The 24,605-nt window shown below is 36.3% G+C and overlaps 1 protein-coding gene across 4 annotated transcripts in view; it reads right to left on the reverse strand.

Annotated features, from left to right (window-relative positions):
* The window catches only part of Dph2 (Diphthamide biosynthesis 2), a 92,028-nt gene that overhangs the window by 55,285 nt on the left and 12,138 nt on the right, over nt 1–24,605 (reverse strand). For all 4 annotated transcript variants that reach the window (XM_090408364.1, XM_090408367.1, XM_090408366.1 and 1 more), the window contains exons 2-3: nt 22,964–23,127; nt 6,574–6,686 (exon numbers count right to left, since the gene is read on the reverse strand). In XM_090408364.1, the coding sequence (XP_090264490.1) occupies nt 6,574–6,686; nt 22,964–23,116 (266 nt within the window). In that variant the 5' untranslated portion in view covers nt 23,117–23,127. The remainder of the gene's footprint in view (nt 1–6,573; nt 6,687–22,963; nt 23,128–24,605) is intronic.

The raw sequence follows: 24,605 nt of genomic DNA on the forward strand, positions 1-24,605 counted from the left end.
TTTTAAAGGAAAAATAGCCAGAATGCATTATAAAATCGAATATTTTAACAATGTCTGAAGGAAATTCTTGTAGTAATTCAATGGTGTTAGATAAAGGAACATTGGTAAATAATGAAACAGCATCTAAACTAATCATAATATCCGAAGCGTCCAAACAAAGATCCAAAATTTTATTTTTGAAATCCAAAGAATTTTTTATGTAAGTGGCAGTTCTTCTAGTTGAAGAAATGAGTAAATTTGATAAAAATTTTGAAATTTTATAAGTGGGACCAGTCTACAACTGGTCTTAATGGAATGCCTGGTTTACGAATTTTTGGAAGACCATACAATCTAGTGGACGACCAAAACCGGTTTTAAGTTTTATCTTTTGATCTTCATCCCATATAGATACATTATCTATAAGAGAATTAAGTCTTTTTAATTGACTATTGGTAGGATCCGATGTGAGGGGCCTGTAAGTTGAATAGTCGCAGAGCAGTAGAGATATTTTTCCTCTCAAATTCTCCTCTATCTTGAATAACTACAGCCTTTCCTTTGTCAGCTTTCATAATAATTAAATTATTATTATTTTTCAGTGATTTCAGTGCTTTTAATTCAGAGTAAGATAGATTAGGACAAGGAGACTTGGCATTAAAAAGAATTTTTGCACATTCAAAATGTGTCCTGTTAGCTGTTTTTTGGGATAAGGATCGAATACCTTTGTCTATGCTATGAAAAAAATCCATCAGGGGTACCTTATTCGGAGCAACGTCGAAATTATGTCCTTTTGATTTTGATAAAACAAGACGTTCACTGTCTGTTAGTGGACAGTCAGAACGATAACTACTCTATCTGTATTACAGACATTAGTAATGGATCTAGGGAGGCTCACCAGTGCATCAAACTTATGCTTTAACATCATCGGATCTATGTCTATCTTCTTTGTGAGAGATAGTACTTTTACCCCTATTCCTCACTGCCTTCCTTATACAGCTTCCACGGATAGCATCTTGTTCTATCATGTCTCCCCCATTCAATGGAAAATCTCTTACACATTAATCTGGCAACATCCCACTACTAATGTCTTAATCATATCCTATTTTATTCACAAGGAAGTAAGCTACATTTCCTCAATCTTTCTTTATACCCAGCATTGCAGAGAATGGACACCACTTTATCCAATGTGCTCTGATCCTTTTCAATATATCCTCAGCCTCTCACATATATGGTCTTGATAGCCTCTTCAAGGTCTCAACAAGAGAATTTCCTCGTTTATACATGCCAATATTCTTCATATTGCTTTGGTGATGTGAAGAATACTATATAATCTGTGGTGATATCCTCACAATTTTAGCAATGTATTCCTCAAATTTCAGGATCATGTCTAACATTTCTCCCAGATTCCTTATTAAAATTTGAAAAATCATTCTCTTTGCCTCTTGATATCATCTCTTCATTTCAATCTACATCATCATAATTAAAATCCTTTTCTTGTTTGCTTAGCCAATTTGCTTATACATTTCCTGTTGTCATCCTCCACATTCCCATGCTTAACATTTCTGGAAAACACATCAGATATTTCTGAATTAAAAGGCAAATCTTCTGCTTAATTATGATTAAATATCCTTGAAATCTTTCTTCCCACCCCTCTCATTTTGTTGTTTCCATTTATGAGTTGGGAGCTAATGCTGTGGCTATGATGCAAAGAGTGTATATTTATCTTATATTGTTAAATGATAAAACAGTAAAAGTCGGTGTCAAAATCTAGAGAATACGAATTGTTCGTTCAAAACTAGCCATTCAATTGTCTCCTAATTTATGTAATTAATTTGTCTTTATATTTATGTGAAGTACAAGTTAGATAATATTCAGCATTTTTATAGTGTTTCACTCCTGTAGTCTAAACTTTAATTGAAATTTTTAAATTAACTTTTTAATTTAAAAAATGGATAATAATGATGCAAAAATGTGTCCTCTAGGATTGTGTATAATAAACAGTGCATTATCAAACAATAACAGCAAAGGAAACTCAACAAAGTTTCACATGTTATAAATAATATTCTCACTTATTTGATTTCTTAGCACAAACATTAACTTGCATATTTGATTTAAAAAAAAAAATGGATATTTTAGCTTTATTCTAAAATTGAATCAGATGCTTCTAAGGCTCTTTCTTTGAAATTACAATTTCAACTATGAAGTCACTTTTGGAAACTATGATCTCTTAGCACAAAGGTCAATTTTAAATGCTTATGCTGTGATAAAATGGATATTTTATTCTTACTGTAAATAGTTATAAAATTATTCATTTCTCTGAGTTTTGTGATTTTGATAGTCATAGTTGTTCAAATATATAACACAAATATGGGGGGAGTAGATATACAGTCCTTATGGAGGCAGTTGAATGTAAGAATGAATATAATATGCCAGAGCAAATAAGGACAACAAATCTGAGTGGGATAGTTAATATAAGGCATCAAGGTAGGGTTGGAGCTAATGGGGGTCTTAAATTCATGTACACTAATACTAGGAGTATTAGGAACAAGAAGGAAGAGTTTTTGGCCATGGTTGGCACTTCCAGACCACAGGTTACAGGTATTAGTGAAACATGGCTGACTGTAGATGATATAACTAGTGGGATTGAATGTGATGGGTATAGTGTGTTCAGGAATGACAGAGAGAATAAAATGGGGGAGGAGTATTGTTGATGATAGCTGATGAGCTCCAGCCAAGGAGAATAGAAGTTGAATTGTAGGATAGAGAAAAGAGCACATTTGAGGCCATTTGGTGTGAGATTGTGGCTAGCAGAACTAAATATACAATTGGGTGCTGCTATAGACCAGGTGATGGAAAAGATGGTGGTGACAGTATGCACAAGCAAATAGAAAAAATGGGTGGAAGGAGGGTGATTATTATGGGAGATTTCAACTATGGTCGCATTGATTGGAGTGAGGAGAGGACACACGGAAGGAAGGAACTGGATTTTCTGCGGTTATTAAGGGATAACTATCTGCGACAGCATGTAATGGAAAATACTAGGGGTCAGAGAGTGCTTGACCTAGTAATTACATCTGAGGATTTGGCTGTAACAAATATGACCACATTGCCACCAATCGGTGAGAGTGATCATAGGGTCTTAACTTGGGAGGTGGCTAAAGGTGTAGAATTTTCAATTAAGACAGGGTACATGTGGAATTATCGGGCTGGAAAGTATGATAAACTTAGGAGTTTGATTGGTTCAGTGCCATGGCATGTACAACTGCAAGGACTAGAAGTTGATAGTGCATGGGAGGTAGTTATGAAGTGCTTGCATGAAGCAATGGCTGACTGTATACCTAGAGTCCGAATAATAAATCAAGCAGGGTTTAAATGGATGAATAACACTATTAAGCTTGAGCTGCAAAAAAAGAAACAACTATGGAGGGAATTTAAGGAGAAGGATGACTGGCAGGCACATGAACGGTATAAAGCGCAGGCCAGAAGGGTGACGAGTGTGGTAAGAAAAGCAAAAAAGGATTACGAAAGAACATTGGCCATGCAGGCTAAAGAGAATCCTAAACAGTTTTTTAGATATGTAGCAAGTAAAAGGAAAAATGTACATGGCAGATTGATTTTAAAGAATGCCGATGGTAGGGAGGTAACTGAATCAGTTGAGATAGTTGAGTTACTGAGTGAGCACTTTGCAAGAGTATATCATCCAGGTAGTGACATTGCAGAAACGAATAAACCAGTAGATTATACGGGAATTGTGGTTAATGAAGTGGAGGTGAGTAGTCTATTGCATAACCTCAATGTCAATACATCTGTGGGATTGGATAGTATACCAGCTCGTGTTGTACGAGAAGCAGCTAAAGAATTGTCAGTACCCTTGACCATTTTGTTTAATTTGAGTCTCGGGTCTGGGTTAGTCCCAAGCGGGTGGAAAGAGGGGAAAATAGTTCCACTGCATAAAGGTGGTTCCAAGACTGCTGTTGTAAATTACCGACCGATTAGCATATCAGGAATCATTGTCAAGGTCTTAGAGAAATTAGTCAAGAAAAGAATACAGGATTGGATAGATGAAAATGGGATATTGTATGGGGGACAACATGGTTTTGTGAAGGGTAGATCATGCCTCAGTAACTTGCTCACGTTTTATAACACAGTCACGGCTGAACTGGATAGGGGTAATGGGTTTACAGTGATACTACTGGACCTTGCCAAGGCCTTTGATAGGATACCACATGGAACCCTAATCAGTAAACTGGAGCAGATGGGTATAGATATAGGGTTGGTGAGATGGATAGGAGGGTGGTTGAAGGATAGATATCAAAGAGTGGTTTATTCAGGAGTGGAGTCTAAAAGACGTCTTGTGACTAGTGGAGTGCCACAGGGCTCTGTTCTTGGACCACTGCTTTTTAATTTGTTCATCAATGATATTGGAAAGGATCTGAGAGGAAGTGTTCACTTGTTTGCTGATGATGCAAAGTTGGGTAGAGCAATTGTGAGTGCACAGGATGTCAAAATTTTACAGGATGATTTGGATAGTTTGGAGGACTGGGCTAGGAAAAATGGATGTCAATTTAATGTGGCAAAGTGTAAGGTTATGCACTTTGGGGTGAAAAGAATAGCAGCAGTATATCGCATTGGTGGAACCATACTCCAGGAGATTGATGAGGCCAGGGATTTGGGAGTGTTGGTGGATAGGGAGTTGAAGTTTAGGGGGCACATTGCAAAAGTAACTAAAACAGCTCACCAAATCACTTGGCTTCTGAAAAATACTTTAACATGCAGAGACGAACAAGTTGTTGTTCCTCTGTATCGAGCCTTGATAAGACCCCATCTGGACTTCTGTGCCCAGTTATGGGCACCAGGGTTTCTTCGTGATGGGGAGGAAGTGGAGAGGGTCCAGAGACGAGTGACCAAGATGATAGCAGGTCTGTGGAATGAACCTTATGAGAATAGGTTGAAGATTTGTGGGTTGCAGAAATTGGACGATAGGCGAAGGAGGGGTGATATGATTGAGACATTCAAATTACTGAAGGGTTTTTATAAGATTGATCCAGAAGATATTTTTGAAAATATGACTGGTGGTGGGAGGACTAGGGGCCATGCATGGAAACTGGGCAAGAGCGTGGTTGACAAGGGTGTTAGAGCTAGGTTCTTTACTTGGAGAGTGGTGAATGAGTGGAATAAGCTTCCAGAGTCTGTTGTGGGTTCTACGACCGTGAATGAGTTCAAGGCAAGGTATGATAGATACTGTGTGAATGTTGAACAGTTGTTCTTGACATGATGTTAGGGCCTCCCTCGATGAGTCTGTTGACTCCTTGGAGTTTCCCGGAACAATAATAATAATAAAAAAATATCTAAAATTTTAAATGAACTGGTCTCCCTAGACTTCAATATGAGCCAGATATGAATTTCCATCATGCTAACATGCCATGAGTTAACAAACCACATAAGTACAGACATCAATGCAGAAATTATGCTACTATAGATATGTACACTCACTTTATTATCAAAGTACATTTTTTATGAACTTTTTTTAAAGGAATAAAATAGTTTAGTATAAGTACAGGTGGCCATAAAATAAATTTCCCTCTTTGGAGGCATCTGTAGCTAAAACCAATAAATGGAATGAGACCAAATTTTATATTGAGACTTTTGAAGGCATGGGGAGATGATTTCCGCGAAAAAAAGATTTAGTACCAAAAGTCGCCAATAGGGGAAATTGACGCTGGAGGTGCCGAAAACAAGCAGAAAATTAAATTAAATGCAGATAAAATGGAATAAGGCAAGGTAGGACTCATTGAGCACAATTTGTCAGTCATTCGAATAACTGCCTGAATGTTCCCAATCCCTTTTTAAGTGGAATTGGTGGTGCTGCTGTAAGTATGCACAGTAAAATTTACATAAGCCTTTTTATAGTTCGCCCACCGTTTGCAGGTCCCTGCTTCGTGCCTTTTCAAAAATAGTCGATTCATGCTGAAGGGGAGAAAGAATTGAAGGACGTCCGAATTGGTCGCCAACACGCGAAATCACGTGCTTTATAGGTAAAATTTTCCAACTGTTATACAAGCAACATAGTTAACCACAATAATCATAAAAGTGAAGTTAATTTTCGGACCGGTAATAATAAATAACTCATCCCACTATACGGACTGATTACCCTATTATCGGAATGGATTCTCCTTTTTCTGAGATGTGCAGAAGTGTCGAGGGACCTCAAATCGGTGGGCGAACTATACCTGTGTTTACTGCAAATATTTGACTGCTTTCGGCTCCGCCAGTGCCAAAATTTCCCCTACTAGCGACTTTTGGTACTAAATCTTTTTTTTGCAGAATTCATCTCCCCATGCCTTCAAAAGTCTCAATATAAAATTTGGTCTTGTTCCGTTTATTGGTTTTAGCTACAGATGCCTCCAAAGAGGGAAAGTTATTTTATGACCACCCTGTATTAGTAGGATAAAGAATATCTTTATATGACCACCTCTAATCAGCATGCATGCATGCATAATAGGGAAAGCCATATCAACTTATTATAGCAATTCAATAATTTAAAACAGCTGAGTTCAGCAAGTTATAATAAAGAATATGGCATGTGAAGAAATATACCTGCCATAAGATGTATCTCCTAAAATGAAAAACTGGCTTCCAGTATTCTTATCCAGGACCAAAGCCACTTCTGCAGAATCTACTAAGAGCTCATCAGGAAACTGGAGTGCAATCTGGAAGATGCCCAAAAATATATCAACATTCATAAATTAATTGTGAAGAAAATATTTTATTTAGATTGGTGGTAAGCAATCCATGGTATACAGACCCTGCAGTCCTTTGCAGTGCACAGCAAAATTTAATTCTACAAACCAAAAGCTAAAACAAATATTAAAGTTATAACCAATAATACAGTGAATTATGACACAGATCTTTGTTCTGGGGAAGGGAGAGGGAGGGACAAACGGTTGTGAATAATTAAATTTTAGGGCGACACTCAATGTTAGGTTGGTAAAACTGCAAATTGCAAATGACAAAGAAATTAGTGAATTTCGAACTTTTCCAATAATATATGGATTTGATGTTTAGTTAATCAGTAACACTGCAAATACTGGAGATTGAAATAATGACTGGGTTTAGTATGTTAGGTTTGAGTTCTAAAAGGCTGGCCAGATGTTATGTAACTCACTGTATTTAGTGGACATGGATAAATATTTATATTTCTTAATTAAACATTAATTTATTTCCATTAGGAAATAAACTAATGTTTGTACTAAGAAAGAAATTAAAAATGTAAAATGTTTTACAAGTGCCAAGACTGCAGCTCAACCAGTCTACAAAGCATACAAAGAGGATAACACATTCATATTTCTTAATCATGCAAGACTAATACCTACACTGAAAAACTGAAGTTGCTGAATGTAATGGGAGCTTGTAGAGCTTACTCCATAAAAGTAAAGCTTTTTCAGCCCTCCCTCCAAACAGGGGCACGGCGGCCATATGTGCAATGTGTGCGACACACATAGGTGCCAGGATAGTAAAGGCACCAAAGAGGAGGAAATATTTAAAAAAAAAAGTTTTCTTAAAGTGATTTTTTTATTGGAGGGTGGGGGAATAGGGGCACCAACTAAAGTTTTGTACACAGGCACCAGACACTACTGGCATGCTCCTGCGCCCAAACTAACAATTTTCACCTATAACTGATTGTATTTTAGGAAATGACTAAATTTGAATATCAGCCACAGCTGTCTAAGATATTCATGATAAAATGCTTCTCCAAACTTTCCTAAAGAAAACAAACTTCGAAGCAGTACTATCAGTTCAGTAAAATTCTAAAAATGAGTACTAATAAAAGGCAAAAAAAATGTACTTTTATGATGCTCTCTCTTTCAGAAAGAAAAAAATATTTCTACAAATATTAGTTTGCCTTGCTCATTCATGAAACATAGATTGTCAAGATGTAACTTTATTAAGAACCTTTTTTCCATCATCATATTTCTGAAATTTACCCTCAAGGGGTGTACAGGATATGATAATACCACATGAAAATTTTACATCATTACTAACTTCCTACCTACAATTTTCTGCCAAATCAATCTGTTACCAGTCACAGCTACAACATTGTCAGATCTTATATTTCTATCTTCTAAGGCACTTTTTACCATATCAATCCACCTATATCTTGGTTTTCCTCTGGGTCTTTTTCCTGCCAACCTGGAAGAGAACACTTGTTTTGCTAATCTTTCCTCTCCCATTCTGTTTAAGTGAACTTACTACCTGAGATTAGCTCTGCTAACACATTCCTGGATGCTAACAATGTCAAGTTCTTTCCCAATATCCTCGTTTTTAATATGATATTGCCATTGATGCTACCTGTTCACGCCACTAATCTTTCTCAGGACTCTCATATTTGCGGTCTCTAGTCTTTGGTCAAGTGTTTTACTTCTGACCCAACTCTCAGATCCATAAGTTAAAATTGGTTTGAACACTGTCTTGTATACAGCTAATTTAGTGTTTTGACTAATTTCTAAGTAGCGAAATACCTCTATAATTCTCACAATCAGTTTTATTTCCCTTTTTATATATGGGTACTATGAGGCTCTACTATATGGGCTCTACTCCAATCATTTGGAATTCGTCCTTCTGTCCAGGCCCGTTGAACTATGCAGTGTAGCCAATGTAAAACTTTTATACCTCCATACTAGAGCATTTCTGGTCGAATATCATCTACTCCAGCTGCCTTTCCACATTTCAGACTTTTGATGGTTTTTTCTACTTCAAGTATGGATATGCATTCCTGATTGCATGCCTGGTCAGTGTTTTTAATCACTGTGCTGTCATCACTGATAGTTTCCTTTAGCAATTTTTTGAAGTAATTACTCCATACTGCAAGGATATCTTTTTCTCCAGTTTTCATATCACCTTTATCATCTCTAATTCTTTTTACAGGACTCTTTCCCCCATTTCTGATCTTCTTCAACAACCTCCAGAATATCTTGCCATCTTCTTGATATTTATTTTCCATGTTGTTACCAAAGTCTTCCCATGACATTTGTTTAGCTAATTTTACACTGTTTAGCTTTCTTACATTTGTCTCTGTATGCTCTAAGCGCACAAACTGACTTATTTCTCAGGAACTTTTGATATGCTTTCTTCTTTTCCTTCACTGCCCCTTTAACTTCCTGTGTCCCCCAGGGAGTTCTGATTTTTCTATCCTTGCAGACGACCTCACCACATGCCTCTCTAGCAGAATCAATGTTTTCTTTAGAGCTTGCCACTGAATCTCCAAGGTTTGATTCCTGTTCTCAAACTCTTTCATTTTTTCTTGAATAATGTTTGTATATTTTAGTCTACAGATCACATCTGAGAGCTGCTCGACTTTTATTTGTTTTAAAACTTTCTTACATGTTCTTCTTTTCAATATGAAATTCAATTTTATCCTGCTTAAGACTAAATGGTGATCACTTCCAATTTCAAATCCTCTGTACACTCTGGTGTCCTGCACCAGGGAGAAAACATCACTATCAACAATAATATAGTCAATGAGACTTTTCTTATTCCTTGCCTCTTCTCTACATGTGAATTTGTGCACATTTTTATGTTGGAACATGGTGTTAGTAACAACCATTCCATGTCCTGAGCAGAAATCCAACAAGTATTTGCCATTATTATTAGCTTTGTTCTTTTCTCCAAATTTTCCCAAAATATTTTTGTATGTCTCACAATCATTTCCTACTCTGCTATTTAGATCCCCAACAAGGACTAACTTTGTTAGTCCTTGTTGGGGATCTTTTGAGGATCTTGTTGAGGACTAATTTTTCATTGTGTCAGTTGGTTTCTCTAAAGCCTCAAAAAATTACTCAAATTCTACCTTAGGAGAACCTTCTGTGGGACCATAGGCATAAATAAGTCTCATTATCCAGTTCCCCATTCTGATATTTGCCCACATCACTCTACTTGAAATTGACTGCCATTTAAGAAGATTAGCCTCGTATTTAGTGTTGAATACTATGGCTACTCCTTCTCTTCCTTGATTGTCATTGCCCGAATATAACATTTTGTATTTATTGCTCAGAAAGATCTCACCAGTTTGGTCTTTTTTGTTTCAGTCATCCCTATTATGTCGATCTGGTACTTATCTAATTTCTCAGCTAGCTCCATTTCTTTGCCATTCAGGCTTCTTATGTTGATACCGTTCTTCAATTCTGGTGATATTGAGGTGTGTTTTAGGATTTGTTCCAGTAGATGACTTTTCGCTGTTCGTCCTGGTTCCCTGGTGAAAACAACGGGGGCCTTGTTTAACTAGGCGATGCCCCAGGCAGTATGGAATTCTATCACATTGTACCATCATTTAATATTGTGGTTTAAGCCAATAGTAATACAATTTGGTCAGCTAAATTCCAAATTGCCAGCCCATCCCTGTTCGTTCAGTATCCAGGTAGATACCTAACAGGGTGCACCACGAGAAGGTGAGGAATGGACATTAGGTCAGAAGCCCTGGTCAGTTCTCTGCATTCCTTTAAAGGCTATGTGGAGGTCTCCTCTCAGTTATTATACAGCTTTGACCCTTAAGCACCCCAATATTTTAATAAAAATTAATTCTAATTAATAATTTTATTTAAAAAGAACATTAAAGAGATTTCCAGCTGAACATTCTACTAATTCTGACAAGCAGGGAAGAAAATTTTCAGAATGCACAGTGTTATATGTAAAAAACATATGACATTGCATTCTAAAGATTTTCTGTGTGTGGGGGGGGTGTCCTTAAAATAATCAAGTATATGATGTAAACAGACCCTTGTATACAGAGTAATTTATAGCTTATATTTAAGCTTATCTATATAATTTTATATCAAAAGAACTGAAGGATGTAGAAAAAGGTGATTTAATACTAAATCAAACGTAAGGAAAGAATTATACAATATATCCACTGTTATTTATAATATACAAAGACCACATTATCATAATGATATAAAAATTGGAGATGTTAATGTCAGCTCTCTGCTTTATGCGGATGATGTTATACTTCTAAATAAATCCGCTACAAGTCTGCAAGATTTTCTGACTAAATTGAATAGCTGTTGTAATAGATATGGTATGAAGGTCAGCAATAAAAAGACAAAGACAATGAAAATAGGCAGAATCATTGAAAATGTCAACTGTGTTGTGAATGGAGAACCTGTGGAACAAGTACAACATTTCAGCTACTTAGGCATGATTTTTACTGAAGATGGTAAATTAAATATAGAAATAGACAACAGAATCAGCAAAGCTGGTATGGTAGGAAGTCAATTGAATAAATTCATATGGAATAAGAGAGAAATCAGTCGGAACACTAAATTAGCTGTGTACAAGACAGTGTTCAAACCAGTTTTAACTTATGGATCTGAGAGCTGGGTCAGAAGTAAAACACTTGACCAAAGACTAGAGACCACAGATATGAGAGTCCTGAGAAAGATTATAGGCATGAACAGATGGCATCAATGGCAATATCATATTAAAAACGAGGATATTAGGAAAGAACTTGACATTGTCAGCATCCAGGAATGCGTTAGCAGAGCTAATCTCAGGTGGTATGGTCACTTAAATAGAATGGGCGAAGAAAGATTAGCAAAACAAGTGTTCTCTGCCAAGTTGGCAGGAAAACGACCCAGAGGAAAATCAAGAGATAGGTGGATTGATATGGTACAAAGTGCCTTAGACGATAGAAATATAAGGAGTATAGGAGTCTTGACAAGAAACAGACTGATTTGGAGGAAAATTGCAGATAGGAAGTTAGTAATGATGTAATTTTTTTCATGTAGTACTATCATATCCTGTACACCCCTTGAGGGTATATGGCAGGAATTTAATGATGATGATGACATTATCATAAACAATAATAAATAAATATTAAATATTGGTAGGATTATGACAGAAGAAAATAATTAGGGTAGAAATCTTAGAGTTTTAAAACATAAGAAATTGAAGTTTAGAGGCCATATAGCAAAAAAGATCCCAAATACAACTCAAACGATAATTGCAATACTAAAATGAATTGGCATGTAAGGATAAGAAGTCATTGTTCCTCTTCATAAGGAATTGATATGACCTCAACTTGACTATTGTGCAGATCTGGTCACCTGGTTTCCAAGGTGATGTAGATATAGTGCAGTGCAGACAGTGCAAAGGAGAGCGTTAAAGATGATACTGGGAATGTGGGTTATCAGAAATGAACTGAGAATTTGTGGACTGCAGATATTATCAAACAGGAGAAAGAGGGGTGATATGAGAGAGACCCTATAAACTTCTAAAAGGTTATACAGTCAGTAGATGGAATTTTTTTCATTTTATGGGGGAACAGGGAGAGGATGAGAGGCATCCATGGAAGTTGAAAATGAATGCATTCAAAAAAAAAGGGATGAGACAGATTTTTCTCTCATAGAACAGTGCACAATTGGAATGACTTGCCTTTGGAGGTGGTGAGTATAAGCAGTGATAATGAATTCATAATTAAATTTAATGGAATAAATACAGCAAAGAGAAATAACTAAACAATAGGTTTAACTTCAATATTTTGTTTCACACAACAATATGTGGAAGAAATTAGACTATTTAAGCCTAAAGTGTTATGAGGGGGAACCCTCTATGGGTGCTGCTGGCTAGCCTTAGCTGTTGGGTGGGAGGTCCAAGAATTAAGGTTTCACAAATCTTGGAAAGTTTAACACAACCATATTTATTTAGATTAGACTGTTTTTTTTTTTAAATCTGCTGCAGATTCTAAAAAGGGTCTTTCATGTTTGTATTTGCTGTGATGAAACATAGTCTCCCCCCCCTCCATCTGATCCCATGCAAGGCACCCAAGGCACGGTTAGCTAGACCTGACTGACCATAGTTGTGGTAGCAGATGTATTTCTTTGTGTTCACCAAGGAGGATGTTGACAGATCTTTCAGTTTGATCATAATATGATAAGTTGCAAGAAAAAGGGACCTTGTAAACATTTGAAACAGAAAGGGGGAAGGTGGATCCTTAGAAGAGCTGAGAAAGGAGACTAGCTTCAAATGAATTTGAATGCAGTGTAGAGATTATATTTCTTTAAAATTCTGGCTATTTTTTTGAGGCACCCTGGATATAGGGCACAGTAACAGCATTACTGTAGTCTGTATGTCAAGAGGGATGGGAGAAACAGTTAATTTGTTGATCTTTTTTGGCATTTCAATCACTGAACAAGAAGGTGGCAAATAAAGGAAAATTCTACTATAATAGAAGCCTGGGTAGAACAGAGATTGGAGGCTCTGCTGACACCATGTGGTTGAGAGGGGGGTGGGCAGATGAAAGAAAAGTATGTAGATATCTACAGTGGGTGGGTTTTTTGTAAACTGAGAAAGAACGGGTGCCATTAGACAGACGTGTGATTAGAGTATCTAGAAAAGGCAAACTATCGTGATTTTCTTTTTCTACAGTGAAGAATATCAGATTAATTAAACCTGTTGTTTATTTATTAAATCTGGAAGGATGGATCTATCTCCATGGGAACAAAGTTGAGGATTTTGGATGCAGTTGTTTTTCAACAGCAACTTATGGATGTGAGACATGGAACCTAAAGAAGTCAGATAAGAAAAGGATACCTGCTTTTGAGATGCGGTGTTACAAAAGGCTGTTGAGGATATCAAATACCGAAAGGTGCACAAATGAATGGATGTTAGAAAAGATCAGCAGAACTTTAAGGCTCCTTAAGGATATTGATGGAAGAAAGTTACAGTATTTTGGACACATTGAAAGGATGGAAAGAGAATTTCTCAGAACAATAATAGAAGGTGAAGTTCCTGGTAAAAGAAGAAGAGGTAGACCGTGAATGAGATGGATGAATTGGATGGTGTGTGTGTGTGTGTGTGTGTGTGTGTGTGTGTGTGTGGAGTGATTGATCTTCAGAAAACTGAAGCCTCCAGAAAAGCTACAACAGGAGTACATGGCAAGGCCTGGTGTGGCCCATCACCAAGCATTCATTCATTCATTTCGTATGGTGATTCAACAGCCGTGAGCCCCTTTTACGGGGAGGTATGGCACCACCTCAATCCCCCTATTTTCATCCAGGCTCGGGACCGGCATAGCTGACAATTCAGATCTATGGCTGGAGGGATTGTCTTAAGTATTCCTGAATGTATCCATATGTGTTCACAGGGCCGGTTTGCCTGCTCGCAGGATGAAAAACCCCAGATAAACTGGGGGAAAAAACCCTGCTGTCCATGCTAAAGAGAGGCTAACTTGGCTATGGCTGAGGAAGATCCTTACGTTCCTCACATCATCAACAGGAATCAAACCTAGGACACTCTTTCCCAGGCATATGGCTGCAAAACGCATAGCCACTAGGCTAACCGAGCAAATCACTGAGCATTGAAGTGACCATATGGCATCTGTGGATGCCCAGTGAATAGATGATGATGAAATTTAATTATTTCTTTGTGTTATATTTATTCCATTAAATTTAATTAAGTGTAAAGCAGCTGTGGCTACACTGCATAATTCAGAAGGCCTGATCAAAGGGTCAAGTTCCAGATGACCAGAGTAGGGTGCTCATAGTACCCATCTATAAAAAAAGGGAATAAACCTGAACATGAGAAGTACAGAGGTATTTCTATACTGAGTGTTCCTGGTAAGATTTATGCAAAGTATACTTTAGAAATGGTTGAAAAGGATTGTAGAATAGAAGCTTGGTGAAGAAAAAGCTGGATTCAGGCCAAACAGAGATTGTCAAGATCAGATTTTCATTTTAAGACAAATAGTTGAAAAATCATGGGAATATAGCAAGGATCTGTATTTAAGTTTGGTAGATCTGGAAAAGGCATATGACAAGATGCCAAGAGGAAAGCCATTTAAAATTCTCCAGTTATATGGTGTAAATGAGACATTATATCTCACAATACATAGTCTCTATTTGACATAGAAAGAGGCATCAGGTCCCTACCTAACAATATAGTCGATAAAATACGATTAGAAACTAGTAATGTCCTGAACATTAAGAAAACGATACAGAACAATCTCACAAAAACAGAACTAGCAGCAATTAAGTCATTAAAAGCCAACCAAGACATAATAATAATGAAATCGGATAAAGGCAATGCCACTGTCGTCCTTCACAGGTCAACATACATACTTCAGATGAATCAACAAGTAGCCGATAACAACACATATAAGCTGGTAAATTATAACACAATAAACAGGATAAAGGATAAAACAGAGAAACTACCCAAGTCTGTCACTTCTTGTCCACCGGACACGGTTAAAAAATTAAACCCCACTACGCCTGCCCCCCCCCCCCCAGAATATATGGGGTCCTGAAAATACACAAACAAAATGTGCCGCTTTGACCAATTGTGGAAGGAATAGAAAGCCCTAATTATCACTTAGCTAAGAAATTAGCATCATTAAAGAACACACGACACTTTATAAACAAAATTAAAAACATAACACTCGACAAAGATGACTTATTAGTCAGTTTCGACATTTCTGCCCTTTTCACAAATGTCCCCATCAATGACACAATTCTCCTACTACAGAACAAATTTCTGCCTGACATTACAGCCCTCTTTGCCCACGTACTACAGTCCAGTAACTTCATGTGGCAAAACAAATTTTACCTACAAAAAGAAGGTACAGCCATGGGCTCACCACTATCCCCCCCAATCGCTAACTTCTACATGGAAACTTTTGAGCAAAGGGCTCTTGATTCCACCACACTAAGACCGACAGTCTGGCTTAGATACGTTGACGACGTGTTTGCTATCTGGCCGCATGGGCGACAAACGCTAAACACATTCCTTAGCCACCTGAACAATCAACACGAATGCATACAATTTACCATCGAAATCGAAAATCAAAACGCGCTCCCATTCCTAGACACACGTCTTCCTTCAGGCAGTCTATCCTTCACGGTCTACTGAAAACTGACACACACGGGCCAATACATACATGCTAATTCATACCACCACCCATCACAAAAATATGGAGTCATTAACACCCTTAAAAACAGAGCTACAACAATTTGCTCTAACCAGCAAGCCTTGAAACAAGAACTAAAAATTATCAGCGACACATTCATAAATAATGCTATAACAAAAATACTATTAGTAAAATACTCCATAAAACAACAACAAAAATGAATCTAGATTACAGTAAAACCATAGCCATCCCATATATTAAAGGGTTATCAGAAAAAATCAACAGAATCCTACAACATTATAACCTCAATGCCACCTTCAAGCCACCCACTAAACTTAAAACCATATTCAGCTCCTCTAAGGATCCTCTCCTCCCATTGGCACATCCTGGAGTCTATTGCATCCGCTGTACCTGTAACTTACTGTACATTGGTGAAACAGGATGGACAATCCCTATACCTAAGAAAGAACATATAAGACACATTAAATATAACCATTATGGTGAAGCAGTCCTTTCAGATCACGTGCTCAACACCTTACACCAAATCAACTGGAAAAGCACCTGCTCTTTACACCATACAAAAACCTGATAAATCATCCAAATATCAACAACAAAGATGGCATGAAAATTCCAAGGATCTGGATGGCACACATTCAGCCTACCTAATATATAAGATCCAGCATAAGTCAGGACTCTAGCCAATCTTCAGCTAGTATTAGAAACCAATCCATACCAACTGGCTGGAATGTACATGTATAATCATGATGTTAATATATGTATATAGATAGATACATAGACTTGTTGTTGCACCTAATGTATTTCTACAACCAATAGATAACACTAATAATAGGACTCTAGTGTTGATGCATAATTTTTTTTTTCCCCACCAGAGGTCAGGCCAACAATTGTTGTAGCAGTTGGTCAGTAACTTTAACAAACCAGTTTGATTGTAGTGTAGCTTGTTTTCTCTGTATAGTGTGTACACTCCAGAAGATGAGCTTGACATAAAGGTCGAAACATCGAATGTAGATTTTAGTTATATTAAACTAAAGTTTTTATTCAAACATGGTAGTTGTTTCCATAATTTTCAAAAATGTCTACTTAACTCTTTTTGCAGACCCCCCCCCCTTCTCCTCAATTACATGAAAAATCTCTTCCATAATTACAGCATTCTAGTTCCGCATATATTCTTTTCCTCCAGCAGTCCTCATATGGCTATCACCACCCATGTAAATCACCTTATGGTAACTCACTACTAGAGGGAGATTCAATCCCATTACAAAAACATCCTCTGACAAAATCATTAAATAAAATCTTTTGATGCTTGAATGTCTTCTGTTACACAGTGCCTACAGTTGCCTCTCAAAACTCAAGAAATTCATTCTCTTTGCTTCTCGTAGACAGGCTTATACGTTGGTTATGCATTTCTAAATCACTTAGGGAATTGTTCAACGTAGATCCGAATATAAATTAAATTATACTTTAATAAATATTTCCAATATTTCGGCAACGTCACGTTGCCATTTTCAAAAGGAACTTACAAAAAAGGCACATACACGCAGGCACTACAACACAGTAACTGAGAATGAAGATATGAAGTTATCGTTCTCCTAGAAGTCCTGATGGTGCCCTCTAGCGGGCTAAGTAGGTGTTCTTGACGTTGGGCTGAAGGTCTGCCTCCCAAATTTGGGGCAGTCGCATACAACCAAATTTGTTGAGGTTTGGAGAGTTTCTTAGGGCTGAGGCTGATTCCATAGTCTTTCGAATTTGTATTTGAAATGATGTATTACTGTAGCTTTCTTCCACCGTATTCTGTGGCGTGTATTCAGAGCATGGTCTGCAAGACCAGAATGGCTGTACTTGTGAAACCGGATGTAGTCCTTGTGTTCAGAAATTTTGATATTCGCTGTCCTGCCTGTTTGGCCAAAGTACGATAGTTTACAACTGCAAGAGACCTGGTATACACCAGGTAGGTCTAGGGGAAGTGGTTGGTCTTTGGTGGATAAGGGATGCCAATTTTCTGTAAGGCCTGTAACAGGAGGAGGTCATGTTTTTTTAAAATTTTGGTGATTTTTTCCTAGGTGCCTGGGATGTAGGGAATGGTGATGGATTTAGAGTAATCTTTGTTGTGGAGGGGGGCTGTGGTTTGTAGGTTTTAATATTTTTTGGATTTTTTTTGGGGGGGGGGTAGCCATTGGCTGAGAAAGTGTTGAGGATGTGATTTAGTTCAGTGTTTAGGGCCATGTCGTTAGAACAGATTAGTTTAGCCCTGTTGTATAGTGTTTTCACCACTCCATATTGTTGTGAGGGGGGGGGGGAGATTGTTGGTGAACGTATCTGCCTGTATGGGTGGGTTTTCTATAAACTGAGAAAATTGGATGCCACCTCTTCATTGCAATCTAGATAGTGTTTATTTAAAAACTGGCCACAAAGATCCCCCTTTTTTTCCCTGCTACACCAATTTGTTTATATATTACCTTGTCATCACCCTTCACATTACCAGGAATAACAGCAATATCCTGGTTATTACTGAGATAGACATACCATACTGCCTGAAAACCAGTGCACTCTTTCTTACTTATATCTCCATCTTATGCAAGTATAATATGTTTGCTATTCATCAACAGCATTCCTCTTCTTAAACTTCCTATTTTCTTAAAAAACATCATCTTTCAACTCTATTCTCATGAAGATTATCATCCTCCCCTACTACATTTCCCTTATTCCAACAATTTTGGGTAAATGAAATGAATTTATACAGCAAATCTGTTCTTATTTGTGATCCTTCTAAAATTCATAAAAAACAAACACAATAATTCATTTCTGCATCTATGAATAACCCTCCCCATGCCAATTTTCAGCTACAACTTGTCAAAGAAAGCAAAATGCATCTGTATAGTAGTTGTTCAGCCACTCTTCACTGTGCTTTGCTAATATTTGTTCTTCATAAATTGGTTTTGATGATATCAAATTATATGGTGAAATGCAGACATAACAATAATACATTACACTTGACAAATTATGTTCTTATTTTCATCCTTATTTTAATGACATGTAATCTAAAAAAAAGAAATGTTTGCATATGAAATGTCTTCCCTACTGTGCTATTTAAAGCAAGCAGTTGATTATAAATCAAGTTGCTTTTAGGGCACTAATTACAGATGATGCTGAAGCCCAAGATGTTTGGGCACTGCAAGTTTTGCTATATGAGTAGGAAGAATGGAGAATGCTATCATTGGCAAATTGATAGACAAGATTTATGGTCAGAAGTATTTTTATGTACACAAGAAAGAGAGTGGACAAAACAAAACACCAACGAACACCTACATTAGTAAAAAAATCTGAAGAGAGACCATCCTGCACCATTACTTGCAGTGAACGACCTGAAAGAAAGATGTCAATCCAATTACAAAGGACAGATGGCAGACCACAAAATATGCTTTCTGAAGAAGCCCTCGATGCTAAACTCTATGAAATGCCTTGTAAATGTTGTTGAACAGCACAGGTTTTTTTCAAACCTTTCTGTGGCACATGTCTAGGGGTGGGTGAGGAGATCTGTAGATCTTGATTGGCAGAATCCATGTAAATGATCATTTGTTAGTTGACAATTTTCTAGGTGTTAAAAGTTAAGTGTTGATGACCATTACTTTAGAGAGCATTAAGGTAAGAGCAATAAGTTATTAGCTGGATTTTTTTTGAATCAGCTATATACTTGCTTCCATGATGTGGGATAAATGCCAATGAGTAAGGACAGGCATGGCATTAGTTCAGGAAAATATCTCTTGAGCACAATTTGCGAGATACCATAAGTCCAGAAGTCTTTTTGATATTCAGGTTGTTCAAGATTCTTCTGATGTTCCTGTGACCCTCTTCTTCTAGAAGAAGAGAGTCACAGGAAGCATGCAATGCAATATTCCAGATAAAGATGGAGATGATTTGCCTTGGTAATCTATGCAGGTGATGAATGAGATGAATGATGCCAAGAAGTCAATTTTATCTTTAGTTGATGATACAATACAGTGTATGTGAGCGCACGCATGTGAGAAAGAGGTAAAAGCACATATGCACAGAAATTGCATCCAACAGACTTCACTAGAGACCAAAAGACAAGATTGCCACTGGTGCAAGAGGCAAATTTCTTAGGTTTAGCCCTTTTCAAGTCAGATTCAGCTTTCTTAATGGTTGTTTACTGGCATGATTCATCAAGTAGATAGTGTACCTGCTCTTCAAAGGCTATGGGCTCAAATCCCACTGTAACCCTACACTTATTCTTCTTCTAGCAGATATTCACTCCCAAAACCCAGGTACAGTGTCAAATTGTGAAAATCTAACTAACAAATCAATGTTCTGCAAGTATTGCAAGCTATCATTATATCTGATGATAACTTTAAAGGAGAATATTCGTTTGGATAAACTTGTATGAATTATCAAGCACTATCCAAAAGTCAATACACACACACACACACAGAAATAAAACATGTCTTTATTCACAGAAATTAATGTGTTATTCTATCTCTATCCAAAATAACTGTTTTAATGCACTATGGAAGATGTAATTTTGGAGAGTTTCGGGTATTGTGTGCCATTCTTCCTTTAAAATATTAGCTATGTTGCAAAGTTATTCTGTTAGCATTACACGTCTGTTATCACTGCATGATGAAAAAAGTGTTATCATGTTGGAAGGTGTAAAAGACAGTATTAGAAAACTGCCACAGTGCAGGACACTCGTGATTGTACAAAGCATCAAATAATTTTGACTTGGCAGTCATGATTCCATGAAAAACAACTCATGGACTTAATCCATAACACAAAAAGTAATCTCACATTAACACACTTGCACACACAAACTTCACTGTCAAGAAAAATTCAGGTAGAAAGTATTCTTCTACAAGCATCCTATATATCTAAGCATATTCATCCAGCCAGAAGAGTGTACATGACTTATCACTTAAAAAGACCAATTTCTATTGCTCCACAATGCAGGTTCCATGTGTGTTAGCATATGTATATTTGAGCTGTGAGCCACAAAAAGCATGTTCTGGAAACTTATGAGGTTGCTCGTAAGTGCTTGTATTTCCAGGTTCTGTATGGCATGATGAAGTAACTGGCATTCTCAAAGAATGCCTGATCCACAGGTTACATGGATCAAGCATTCTTTGAGAATGCCAGTTACCTCATCTTGCCATCATGCTATACAGAACTTGGAAATGCAAGCACCCACAAACAGTCTCATAAGTGTTTCCAGAACATGTTTTTTGTGGCTTGCAGCTCAAATACATATACACTTAACTGTTGTACAATAGCACAAATAAACATTTTCCCAAAATGACATCATACTATAATTTTCCCTCTTGAACAGTCATTCTGTATACCCATCATTTGGGATACTATATTGAAATGACTTTCAAGGGAACTGCTGATCTTCTTTATAAGTCATAAAATTTGCATAATGCACAGATACAACCACTTTCATGTAGTCAGAGGGATGTCCCATGGCTGTTATGAGAAGCTCTACAATAGCAGAGCATGAATAACAGCAAGTTCTTTGCATGTTTTAGCAAATACTTAAAGTACTTGCTAAAGAAAAAGTACTTATGTGTAAAAACATTTTACTCGTAAGTACTTTCTATTATACCTAACAAGAAATTATATTCTTTTGTTTTCTTCATTTTTGTTTCTCAAGCATAAAAAAATAAGTATGCATGCGAAGTACCATCACACCAAAACTACTTGACAGAAGTTGACTTCAAGTTGCTCTATGCCTAATAATGTATAGCACGCTGTCCTCCCAGTGATCCTCACTATAATGCCATGCACTATAGAGTGAGATTTGCTTTTCAGATTGATATTGACTTTTACTGAAGTGTCAAGTGGGAGTGAAATCAGTGGTGATACCAAGAGCTAACTCACTGGAAGAAATCATATTTCTATAGCTGATAAACATTGAAACAAGCAGTATGGGAGAAGAATTAAGCAAACATATTTGGCCACTTAACTGGTGTTAATGAGTCAAAGAAAACTAAAACAATTTAGTTATTATTTGGATGTGAGAGATACATCTAAATAATAACTATAAGATGTTCATACAGGGAATAGATAGTGATTAGGGAATGGAAGGAGCAGTTAGAAGATTTAACATTAAATATGAAAACAGACTTCTTAAAGATACAAATTTAAATAAGGTGATGGCAAAAATGTTTAGACTGGAAAATTGGATTTATTTTCCAATTTTATTTGTAGAGAAGACAGAGGAAATTGAGTTTGATAGAGGAAGCAGCAAACTTAAAGCAAAAGCTGGTTGGAGAACTAACCAGCAGAGTAGAAAATGAATTTCAGATATGCAGATATATTCTGGGAAAATTCTATTCAGGACATTGCTAAGTCAATTAATAACATTGAGTTTCCAACATAAAGATGTATATAAATATGGAGAAAAAGAAGAAACAAACTATTTCTGTATTCCCTATGAGTCTGCTATAGTGAAAGCCAACTATATTACAACAGACTATGAAATCATATCTTTGATACTAGTATCAGCACAAAGCTTTATGATGCCTGAAACAAAAAATAATTGTGTTTTTCTTAAATTTAATTTCCATAAATTATTGTCTATGTAATTTGACACCTGAGCAAATGCATCACTTGTCCAGTTTGCAGTTCAGAATTAAGTTATTCATATATATTTAGGATAGATGTATTTCATCACCCAGTGCAAGACCTACTTATTTGTATTTGAGGCTTGAAGTAGCCTGAAAAAGTTCCATGTTTGGTCTCTAGAACAGAGTTTCCTAGATGATTAGGTGTGAAAGATAGGTTACAACCTTTTATTGGATGCATTCACATAATATATATATCTTAAATATTTCAATTGATATATTAATTTTGAAAGTCCTATTAACCATTAAAAGCAAATATGTTAAAATTAAAAAATTTAATAGAATCCTTTTATTTCTTTTATTAATGCAAAACAAAGTTTCCTTCTTTCTTTAGTCTTATCTAATAAATGAAATATCATCACTGCAAGTATTTCTTAGGCATTCTCATTCCTTACCCAATAAATTCAGATTTCATTATTTGAGAAATGATACATGCCTGTTTGAAATGATGATTAAGAATCCACTCGGCACAGCGAGGCAATTCATAAACTTCTTCAAGTAAATCAGCTGGAGTAGAAATTGATTGGTTACTAATTTCAATCTTCCTGTTAATAATATCTGCATCATTACTACTAAAGGCTAGGGACATTCTATATATATCTAAAAAATAAAATAAAAATAAATTAAAAAAACATAAATGTAACATATAATTGATATTCACATTTAAAAGAATGATTAAATGAGGACTAATCAAAAATTCAAGTTAAAGTGAAAAAGATTATTATCTAAAAAACATAACCCATTAATAATCATGAAATGCTCACAGAAATAGAATGTTAGAGATATTGTATTTTCAGGGAGAAACAAAAGGAAAGGATGAGGAAAAAGTATGACCGAAGAGTGGAAGCCTAGAAGCAGTAATGGGAATTGTGAGTACATTTGAAACTATCTGATATGATACAGTATATTGTATTTACACGAATATATAACTCGCACCAATAATTAATATCGCACCAATCATATGCATGTCTTCATAGCTGCGCTATCTCTACCAGCATACCATTGCTGTCCGTTTCACACTCTGCTTTCACTCCACGAATGACTAATGGTAGTCATTCGTGGAGGATGGTTCAAAATGTATTTCAAGTCTTGTAAATTATTGGTAATTTTTGCTTGAAATATGAAGAAACATTCAAGTTACAGTACTGGTTTTAAATTTAATTAGAGAAGCAATGTTGCTAAAGATTCAAATATATCGCGTGATGAAGGTGAGCCACCGATCGCATAAATGACACTGATAATTAAAATTTAAATGCATTCATTTTATAAATAATTTGAGCAATTATAAATTATAATGAATACTGAGGATTTAATTATAAACATCAATGTAGATTTTTTTCCTGAAAAACTTTAGTTTCCAAAAATCTTTGCATATATCTCACACTATGGTTTTTTAAGTTTAATTTAGAGGAAAAAAGTGCAAGTTATATTTGAGTAAAGATGATATATATCTCTCTCCCACAACCCTTTCAACATACAAATCATATTAATGCTATTACCATTCCATATATCCAGGGCACTTCAGATAAAAATAGCTAGAACTTTAAAGAAATATAATCTCTGCACTGCTTTCAAACCTAATATGAAGCTGAGACAAAAGCAGTTATTTGCTTTCTCTTAAAGACCAACTTCCTTGCCTCTTAATTCCAGGTATATACAAGGTTCCTTATTCACACAACTTGTTGTATAATAGACAAACCAGAAGATCTGCTAACATTTATTTTAAAAAACATGAGAAATATATCTGCCACCACCACCACCATAATTATGATCAGTCAGGTCTAGCAGACTGTCTTTGACACCCTCTTGCACAGAATAAAACAAAAAATAGCATGCTTCACTGAAATATAAAACACAAAAAACTTTTTTTTTCTTTTTCAGAATCAGCTGTAGATCTAACACACCAACAGAAACTCAACAAATATGGTTGTCTAAAACTTTCCAAGATATGGGAAACAGCAAATTCTGTTTAGCACAACAACCAGGACTGCCTACTAGTGCACATACTTTCCCTCTCAGTACTAGGCTATCAATCTAAGCTCTTCCACTTCTTCTTTGTGTACATGTTACAATTTACG

Source organism: Typopeltis vanoorti, chromosome 18 (assembly GCF_054136105.1).
Source record: "Typopeltis vanoorti isolate ZY-2024b chromosome 18, IOZ_Tvanoo_1.0, whole genome shotgun sequence".
In the NCBI taxonomy this organism is placed as follows: Eukaryota; Metazoa; Arthropoda; class Arachnida; order Uropygi; family Thelyphonidae; genus Typopeltis; species Typopeltis vanoorti.